Raw genomic sequence first — 10,738 nt, 5'->3', positions numbered from 1 at the left:
ATTTAAAAAAAAAACAATAAAGCAAAAAACATACCTACATGCGTGTGACTTTGCGGTGTGGAGCTGGAGGCGCATGATATGGATTCCATGAATGGAAACGAGAATGAATATCTTCGGTCGGCTCTCTAAAATATCTCGACAAAATGTTTCCAGATAGTTGTGCAATTCTTTGGTCACGTAGCCGAAATCAAAAACTTGTATTTAAATAAGCTCGTCAACGACGAACAAGGAGGTCGTCCACACTACAGTCTGGCCAAATGAAGGATGTGAAATATGAATGCATCTTGAGTACCTATAATGTGGAAGAACCATTTTAAAAATCTATCCTATAAACTAGAAATACAAGAATATCGTATTAGTCTGGACAGTGAACGTCTCTTGACCGGTGGATACTCGCTAAATTTAATATTATACAGCATACATACTCGAGTTATTAAATTCCCAAACGTTTTCAGTTCACATCGTCCTAAGACCTAACCCAAAGTCGATTCCTTTTTTTTGTGCTTCCGCCAAAATATTTTCTTCTCGATGCACACTTGGCAACCATAACCGTGAAAGTGTCTAAATTTATTAGGTCAATCAATTATTGGTTGAAAATTTTATAAGCTCACAGATAATAGTACTTTATTATTATGTTTAACCTTCCCTTTCCGATGCTAATAAATTCCGTCCGCTCCGGTAATGTCACCTTGGGTTACCGTACGATGTTGACAATATTACAGTAGGTAAAAAGGAAATGACTATTTGGCAATATAAGTAAGTCTAATAAGGTTTCATCGTCATTATTTATTATATGTTGTACCTATATATAAAATGATCGTAAAGGCATCATAACTCAATTGTAATGTTAATTAAATTTGAAGCATCTAAATCAATTATATGTGTTTACTGGATATTGATATCGATGTTAAAAATAATAACATAAATATGAAGATGACGAAGTGCGTATTAACTAAAATATGTACAGTTTATTGGGCTGGGTAACCTAAGGTGACATTACAGTATCGAAAGTGTTAACACAAAATACACATAACACCCAAACAAAATAATGCTGTGGGTGGCTTTGAATAAAAGCAAATTTACTAATGACAAACAAACCAAAACACGCCACACATTTTTTCGGTATTATTCTGGTTAATCCAGGATTATCTATATGCCAGGGATGTGCAGTTAATGGTACATTTGGATTTTTTTGTACATTTCTACTTCGCCACTGCATGACGCTAGTTGTTTTAATATATATAAATTATATTAGTTAGCATTGTTATTATTGCATAATTTCATAATGTAGGTATATTATAGAGGTCACTGCTATCTCGCGCCATATTTTCAACATCTACGTTAAGATTTTTCTTTTTTATTATTATCAACTATATACGTAAACAAATTCATGGAATTAAATTATTTTTTAGAAAACAGTTAAAATAATAATTGTTCAATAGAAAAAAATTTGCTCAAGAGGTCGAACTGAGATATAGCTCACTTTTCAAAACAATTATCGAGGAATATTGGTCATTTTATTGCAGATATTACATGGCTTTAAAATGTATCCTGAAGAAATCTGGAAATTAAAAGTCGTCAATAGATATTACATATATATTAGAGAAAATAATAATAAACACACCTATGTACTAAAATACAGCAGAGCTTTTGGTTACTGTCAAAAGCTTCAAAAACCACGAAATAAATAAATGCGTTGGTTGATTCCTTCGATTCTAATTTCATGACAGAATCGTAAATTGTATTATAATTGTACTATAATTCAACATTAATGTTAGTAGGTCAATTAAACAATAATATGATCTATATTTTTGAAGATTTCATCTATCATTTCAGAAATTTGCTGACATAAGATTATTTGTCGACGATGTATGATTTTGATATTAGACGTCCGTATTAAAGACACACCACGACATTCACATTCTTCATTATTTACTTACCAATTTCTGCGATGTTTCTATAGAACACGAATGAAGATTGTTTTTAAATATACACTTCCAATTAACACTCAATGTTATATTGGTAAATAAACATGATTCACTTTCGATTACTGACTTAAAACACAGGATTCTTCACACATTTACTACGGGAACTGCACCATTGCATTATAACGAGAATTCAATTCCGCTGTATTATTATTATTTGACGAAACATATCAAAAACTTGAGAATTTTCCAGGGGATCAATGTTTTCATGCCACCATCTTGCGTTTTGACGTTTCTGACACTTAATTCAAAAATAGTGTACGCCTACTGCCATCTGGCGAGGGGTCTTCACAGCGCGTTCGCATTTTCCTTCGTACCAATTTTCCTAGTTCTTAATTTTCATGAGAGAGAGCGCGCTTGTACTTCGCGGTGATTTTTGAAATATTCAGCGCGCTCATTTGTTATCGGCGTATTATTTTCGTATCCAAATTATTTAATGTCATCTAAATCTTAATTCAATTTTCGCGACATCGTTTCCAAAATGAAGTTGTGGTTATCTTTTCAATATGTCAAAACCGTACCTTGGCAATCAAAAGAATCTTAACGACAATTCTGTCGCTTTGAGTGATAATTCCAATTCGTCGAAAATTTCCGATCCGAAATTGACAGTTCTAGAATCGTTCGGTTACACCATTGGGAGAACTATTGGGACAGGGTCTTTTGCCACTGTTAAGGTATGTATAAACAACTTATTCGCCTGTGTGGTACATTTTCTAGATTAAGCGACTTTTTCACATAAGAGTTGATTGTTTTATAAAATATGATTCCAATCGGCGGTCGCAATATTTTTTATAAATAGATTATTTTTTAATATGTCGCTTAGTCACATCATAGATTCCATTGACACGTGCCCTGCGTATCGTAGAATTTCGAAAGTTGTTGAAAAGGCAGGCAAATTACTTGGGTCAATATCCTCAGTCATGAGGTCCTGACAAAAAAGAAGAATTATTATTCCATTCACCTAAATAATTTGTATTTTATTCGTTCCGTGGGGTACGTATCTAAAAACCACCCCGTGTGTGCTCCCCTGAATGCGTACTTTGGAAACATTTGGTATAAGTATTTAAATAAATGAGATTTGATAATTATTATTGAATATAAGATATTTATAATTTATTTTAGGTTGCCGCAAGTGAATATCACAAGTGCAATGTTGCCATCAAAATAATCAGCAAAGAAAAGGCTTCTAAGGATTACCTGAAAAAATTCCTACCCCGAGAAATTGAAGTGGTGAAACGGTTACGACATGAAAACCTCGTGCATTTTCACCAGGCCATTGAAACAACGCTGAGGTAGGTCTTATTTTCATATTCCTTCACCCTGCTTACTGAAGTAGGTTTAATAATAGCTTACAATCAGTCCAAAATAATGATACCTAGTATTTTTACAAACCACTCCTGCTGTTCCCTTTATGTAATCGTATGGTTGGTAAATTGTAAGAAAACACTAAACTTGTAGAGAGGACAATTAGCCAAAATCATGACATAAATATTGTCGACATCTTCCTGTCGACCTTTCAATGCTGAACATCCATCAGCAAGTGTTCCGGCGATGCAAACGGACGAGCTGAAAAAATCCACAATATTGTAATATTTTTATAATTTCCTAAATCTTGATTTTTTTGTCGACTAAAAATATTCGAATGTGCTGGAATAAATATTCAATTGGATCATTTACTTTCCAAAGAAAAGAATATGGTTGTTAAGTTATATTTTGTGTTTAAAATTACCGGTGCGTGAAAATATGTCACAGAATTATCTTCATGCTATTTATCGAGGCTTCGCGCTACTCATGAATCTGACATACGACGATTTGACAGACGTCTCGCGGAGTAAGTTACAGAAATAGTCCTAGCATCTGTAATATTTTTATGTTTTAGCTATCTAATTTTGGAGTGAATCAAAAAACAAATTACCTTATCAATAATTTCATATTATTATGATTACGATGTACCTAGTTGGTATAAAAAAACCAAACAATTACCGCTTTTATTTCTTTTGATGCAAACTTTTGATGTTTCATTTGTGTTGAGTTATAAAATAACATCAGAAATTTTGATAAATAAACGTAATACATAAATATAACTACGTAATCTTTCAGCAGAATCATAGTAGGTATATTGATTTATTCACAACATAAGTGTCACAAAAACTTGCAAATGTTTGTGTTTCATTCGTGCCCTCATCTTCTTAGGCCATGTCCGCCCTTTTAGTTGGAGCAGACGAAAACCACATGGCGCCTTCAAAAAATTATGTCGCTCGTCAGGCTTCTTTCGTCATTCCAGGTCATACCGACATCCCGTAGATAGCATTTAGCGGTCTTCCAGAACGCCGGAATTATGTTGACTTGAAGATCAGGCAAGAGGTTGAAGATCTTTTTAGGCGTCCGCAGCACGGGACCGATCTATGACCAGCGTGATGAGAGGTTGCTTGGCTCGCTTTCTTATCTCCAGGTTACTCCTAAAGTCATACACACATCCAGTATCCGTCGTAAACATCTGTTCGTTTTCGAAGCTCAGTACCTATACGGTTGCTAAGTCTTCGTAAGGTGCAATGACTCGCTTCCATTAAGCAGAGGCAGTGGTTTGAAAATCAACGCGAAGAAAACTAACATTTCGTTCAATATCACCTGTCCCGATCTAGATTTAACCCTGATGAGCGACGTGTAAAACATCGAGTGTCGACAGCTTCAAATACCCCCTGGGGTGCACACCACGGGAGATGTAACCTTAAAGCAGCATTGAATAGGCGGCATTTGGTTTTAACAAAATACAGTCGTGAGTCCCAGATACTCCGCTAAGAGTTGAATGTTGCTCCAGCCATTCCTATTCAGATGGCGAGTCCTGTTTGCAAAATGCCATCTCCCGTGACGTGTACCCTCAGGGATTGGGATGCGTGCCGCTCGTTGATAGATCTACCTACACTATCTCGAACATCAGATCACTCATGTAAATACCTTTTAATTAAATCAACGCATATTACCTACAATACCGTAATTGCATGGCTACACCAAAGAATTCTAGTTTTCGTCTCCCGGTAATGAAAAAGGTTGAAAACCTTTGCATTAGTTTTTCTACTAATGCGAAATGAAATTAATATTTTTTTTATTTTCAGAGTGTACATAATAATGGAATATGCAGTCAATGGTACGGTTCTTGACATAGTACGTAAAGAGAAACACATAGACGAGGTTAGAGCCCGGTACTGGTTCGAACAGCTCGTCAACGCCGTGGACTATTGTCACCAGAGAGGTGTGGTGCACAGGTAATGTATCACCTATCTCAATTCCCAATATAATGATGTACCTATTATCAATTGTATTTAGATCCAGATTTAGGATTCAATAGTATTTGTGACGCTGTCCACCTTTTCCTCTTCCCATCACTCTTCAGTGACGTCCCTAGACAAAATGCCGCCTTTAGGCAGCGCCAAATTGCCGCGCCAATTATTTATATCCTCCTTCACCCTGCAGCGATGCCATAAAAATGATCTACGCGCTGCAGCGCAATCTGCGCGCTGGAATGGCGGGAGGCGCAAGAGTTGGCTATGGATTGAGGGAAGTGGCGCGAACTTGTGCTTGCCATATGCCCCAACGCTGGGTCGTGACAGGGTGAAAGAAGAAGAATTATTTATATAGTATTTTGTATCATCCTGTTCAATGGACTCCAATATCTAAGAAATGTGTTGTATGGACACATTACCATTCAAAATATATACCACAAAATATACAAAATTAAATTTAGATATAAAAAGCAAATACATAATATGTACATAATATAATATAAGTTAGACACTTACCCAAATCACCAGAGTCTGAGGTGCATGCAGAAAGCACATCTAAAAACAGCGTGAGATTATACAGAAATCAGAGATACTCAACCAGTGAGCTAAATTTTTTAATGGAAAAATATTTTCGGTATTACTAAGTTTAGGTAGCTATTTCTAAATAATATTATTGCAAATGATTCTCCTCAGTTTGTCGCTCTTCGAGTAACTGCCACCCACCTCCTCCCACAGCCTACCTCTTCCCAAAAGTCACCCTTCGCCACTGATAACTGGTGTCCGACGTAGGCCCAAATTTTTATATGTTATAAATATAAATAAATAAAACCATCCTATAAAAGTAAAATAATTTACAAGCAGGTACCTCATTTAGTGATAATAACTTGGCTTGATGGATTTTGATTTCAGGGATATCAAATGTGACAATTTGCTTCTGAGCTCTCATTTTCATATTAAACTTTCTGACTTTGGTTTTGCAAGAGGTAATATGAAATTAGCCGACGGCATGTACACATTGAGCTCCACGTTCTGTGGCAGCTATGCCTACGCGTCACCGGAGATATTAAAAGGCATCCCGTATACGCCTCAGAATTCTGACATATGGAGCATGGGAGTTGTTCTGTACGCCATTGTCTTTGGACGTCTGCCGTTCGATGATTCGAACCATTCAAAATTGATAAAGGTAAATTAAAGTAATATATTTCATTCATCTGCCATATCCGTACGAACAGCAATCTTACCTTTAAGCCGGCTCGCACATCTAAACTCGTCCGTTTGCAACGTGTCGAATACGTCGATGTGACGTCATCGTTATTCACAGAATACACGTTGCCAAATGGAGCCCGCACATTGGTAGAATGTGACTTTTTAGTATGAAAAAACATAGTTCCATACATGAAATGCATATTCAGCAGCTCAAAAAGACAGTGACAACCCAGTCTTTCTTGGGACTTGGGTCTGGCACACCAACTACTTCCCATTAATTTTTTAAAGTGTTATTTCTTGTTGCGACTTTTATTTTTGTTTTTCGCAGTTGGCCTTTAAAGTCAAGGCTCAGTCCAGTGTGACTAGTATACTGGCTCTAGTTACATGCAACATTCAGCTGCTTTTCCGCAAGTCAAAGATCCGTACTACGGTCTTGGATGGATTGTGCAATACATTGGACCTATAATATTCATACAGTGCTTTCAGCGCACGGCATAGCTTTTTGTCGATATCATCAAACCCCCCAGGGTTGAAATTGCCAAGTCATCTGCATATCGGAAATGACTGGCTTTCTCAGATATCTACTTTTTTTTACATTATAATTAAAATTTAATTTAAAATCTAATATATAAAAATCAATATTTGTTTGTTTGTGTGTTTGTTTGTTTGTTTGTTCGTATTTTATGCCCTGCCATACCGTTCATCCGATCGCGATAAAACTTTGTCAGCTTTTTGCTTGCACTTGCGCGAAGAGTATAGGCTATATCTTATATATACAAAATGTATGTCTGTCTGTCTGTCCCGTATGCGTTCCTATACCATTCATCCGATTGCGATGAAATTTTGGTAAGTGGTTGTATGCACACCTGCGAAGTTTTCTGAATTAGAAAAATCATCATCTTCTTCTTCTATTCGTATGCGTTCCTATACCATTCATCCGATTGCAATGAAATTTTGATCAAGCGTTGTGCTCACGCCTGCAAAGGTTTCTGAATTGATACGACCATTTTCTTCTTCTTTTTCTTCTATTCTATGTTCTTCTATTCGTATGCGTTCTTATACCATTCATCCGATTGCGATGAAACTTTGGTGAGTTGTTGTGCGCACGCCCGCGAAGGTTTCTGAATTAGTACAACCATCTTCTTCTATTCTATATGCGTTCCTTTACCATTCATCCGATTGCGATGAAACTTTTGTCGGTTGTTGTGCGCACACCTGCGAAGGTTTCTAAATTAGTATTATATAAAATACAACGTTTGTTGTTTGTTTGTTCCATACAATTTTGATTTTTTTTACTACATAAAACGTTTTCATGTTTTGGATTCGATTTTAATTTAGTGTTCTTTTGTTTGACCTTTACTCCTATTAGAATTATTTTCATATTGCCATATTGTATTACACAGAAATTTTAATATTAAAAAAATAATTACCTCTTTTTATTTTTTAAATATCTAAGATAAATATAACCACGAAGCGGCCCTGTGCGAAGCCGCGTACTTCAGCTAGTAAGTAATAAAAATTCCTATCTTACACAATACTTCATATCGATGGAGTAGTTAAAGCTTATATTAACAGATTTTTTTGGCGAATAGTTTTTAACCATTCGCCCAACCCATATTTTGAAAATACTACAAGATGTACGTAATATTTGAACCTACGTCGGCTCGCACATCAAAACTCGTCTCGTCTGCCGCACAGCCATAAATCAAACCTTTTAAAAACATCGCTCTTATGTTGCATATTAAGAAGACCGCGCACATCTACCTAGCGACAGTCGCATGTAACCTCTCGAAACGTATAGATATTTGGATGCGGCGACCCGCGAGCCGGTATAGGAATGACCAATTTGTAGGTGCTCGTATGCGTCTTCGACTCACAACCCGAGTGGCTTGCGATTTGTTGATAACAGTATCAGATTTTTTTTCAAACTAAAAGTCGCATTCGACCAATCTGCGGAACTCCATTTGGCAATGTGTGTTTTGTGAATAACGATGAGTGTAATGAATAGACGGATAAAGACGGATGAGTGTAACTCGTGTGTTCACACAGTCGAGACACAGATCGAATTCAGTGTAGGCCGGCTACGACTCACGGCTGTAGCCAGTTGTAAACATATTTATGAAAAAACAAATTTATCAAGGCAGTTCAATCACTTTATTTGTTATACTTGCCTATAAAATTAATATTGAATTCCTTCGTCTTTTTCTTCAGCAGGTACAAAGTAAGTTGACATTTCCTTCTAAGCCGAAAGTTTCCAATGAGTGCCGCAGGCTACTCGGAAAAATCATCGCACCCTTGACCGTAAGGATAAAAATACCACAAATTCTTCTCGACCCATGGCTCAATGCGAAAGGAAGTTCCGTCCATTTAAAATTAGCACACAAGGTAACGTAGTTTTTAAATGGGGTGCCCAGTTCCAAAATCCATTATTCACATTTTTTAGTCAATCACGTATAATGAATAATATCCGTCACAATTATCTAATATTTCAGGTGAGAGAAATCGATCAATAATCGTGCTTTCATTCCTAAAATCGGTATTTATTAATTTTTTCCTACTTTAATTAAAACGTGTCCAGTTCCAAAATCCCCTTTCTGTATTCGTGTAACTTAGTTATTTCTAAGTATTCGATGTTAACGTGAATTTCGTTTTTAATTTAATATGTATAAATTATGAAATTTTAAAATACCTAATATAATAACATACCTAGTCAATTTTTCGTGGATTTCTCAAAAAGGACAAAAAGGAATAATGGGTGGATTTTGGAACTTGATGACAGATTATTATATACCTATTTTGGAGTATAACTTTGCACTTTTGACTACACTGATAACGCCTCTTTGCGTGATTACCTCGCATAAAATTAGATGAAATTTTATTATATTTACTTGTATTAATATATGTAGTAATAGGAAAATAAATAAATAACATATTTATGTAAAATATATTTTTAGAATATATTACATCGTTTTCATCCTAGAGCCGGGAGTGCAAAGCTATAAAGTAGCAACTCTACCTCTAAAATGTTAGTAATTACGATTATTCAATAGTATGAAAGAGGGTGAACAAATCGTTATGCAAAAGAAAAGGGCGATTAGTCTAAAATATATAAAAAATATCAGAAACTAAAATGGCCGTATTCTCTTTTCGTCCAATTAGCGACACAGAAAGAAACGCCACTGTATGCAGAACACTTCATTTGCTTTCAAAACAACCTAAATCCATATTATGATTCACTTTCAAAACCTTCTTCTCCTTCCTGTCTGTCTAAAACCGCTTTACTCCAATTTAGGACGCTCAAGTTCTTTAAATCTAACTCAACACTACCCTTCCATCTTGTAGAAGGTCGACCAGATCCTCGTTTGCCTTCCGGTTTTCTAAATATCAGTTTCTTTAGCATGTGAGGCTCGTCCATCTCGTGTACATGGCCCACCCATCTAAGGCGATCAATTTTGATAGACAATACAATGTGCATGCCACGTACCTCATAATTGTATTTTCGTTTCCACCCCAACTGTGTGTCATTGACGAGTCCATGGATACCACGCAACACGCTCAGCTGAAATGACCCAAACACTGTTTCCATCCTTTTAGTCATGCACCAGGTATCCAAGCCATACATGACAACTGTTCTTATTCCTGTTTTATACAAGATGCATTTCAAGTGTTGTTTCAACATCTTGGAACGTAGCACCTTCATTAGACCGAATCAGCATTGTTGTTACCTAGCACAATTAGTTCTTCTTTTAATTTCCATTTTTAGGCTACTCTCACTTGGGGTCCCAACAAAACCGCCCGAACCAAAACTGCCCGGACATTGCCGCCAGACATTACCGCCAAACCAATTTAGAAATGAGACAATTTTTATTTTTACATAATATTGACGAGCACTGGTACGGGCGGATTTGGTTTGGCGACAATGTCTGGGTGGTTTTGTCGGGGTGCCTCTCACTGTTCACACAATAAAGGACCTCGGGTACATGAAATTCTTGATCTTCAAAAAACCTACTCGAATCCAAATTCTAAGTGGCTTAACCTATGTAACCACATTTTTAAACAGTAAATAACTTCTTAAATGTTGCTTCCACGTTAAGAAGAATCTTATTTATTATGTAACTTAACTTAACTAAGCCCAGAACAATTTCGTCACCTGAATACTACAACTAGATAACTCTGATTTGATCATTGTTGGGAAAATGAAATTTAAACTTTAGGTACTTGATTAACATAAATCTAGATCTAGGCTATAATTATTATTTAAAATAA

General features: G+C 36.0%; 1 protein-coding gene across 1 annotated transcript; it reads left to right on the top strand.

Annotated features, from left to right (window-relative positions):
- Window positions 1–2,491: 2,491 nt before the first annotated feature.
- On the top strand, window positions 2,492–10,322 carry LOC147074563 (testis-specific serine/threonine-protein kinase 4-like). Its single transcript, XM_085943977.1, has 6 exons — window positions 2,492–2,659; window positions 3,108–3,277; window positions 5,099–5,248; window positions 6,176–6,449; window positions 8,684–8,857; window positions 10,236–10,322. Exons 1-6 carry the CDS (start codon window positions 2,492–2,494, stop codon window positions 10,320–10,322), a joined length of 1,023 nt encoding a protein of 340 aa, XP_085800103.1.
- Window positions 10,323–10,738: the final 416 nt, after the last annotated feature.

Source organism: Rhyacophila brunnea, unplaced genomic scaffold (genome assembly GCF_057557595.1).
Source record: "Rhyacophila brunnea isolate RB1 unplaced genomic scaffold, BYU_Rbru_1.0 scaffold_16, whole genome shotgun sequence".
Classification (NCBI taxonomy): Eukaryota; Metazoa; Arthropoda; class Insecta; order Trichoptera; family Rhyacophilidae; genus Rhyacophila; species Rhyacophila brunnea.
This window is presented reverse-complemented; position numbering and strand designations above follow the sequence as displayed.

Excerpts from the sequence above, each read along its gene's own strand:
- LOC147074563 (XM_085943977.1), top strand. The coding sequence starts at position 2,492 with ATGTCAAAACCGTACCTTGGCAATCAAAAGAATCTTAACGACAATTCT. Across the intron at positions 3,278-5,098 it reads GCCATTGAAACAACGCTGAG|AGTGTACATAATAATGGAAT; the intron begins GTAGGTCTTATT and ends TTTTATTTTCAG. Across the intron at positions 5,249-6,175 it reads CAGAGAGGTGTGGTGCACAG|GGATATCAAATGTGACAATT; the intron begins GTAATGTATCAC and ends TTTTGATTTCAG.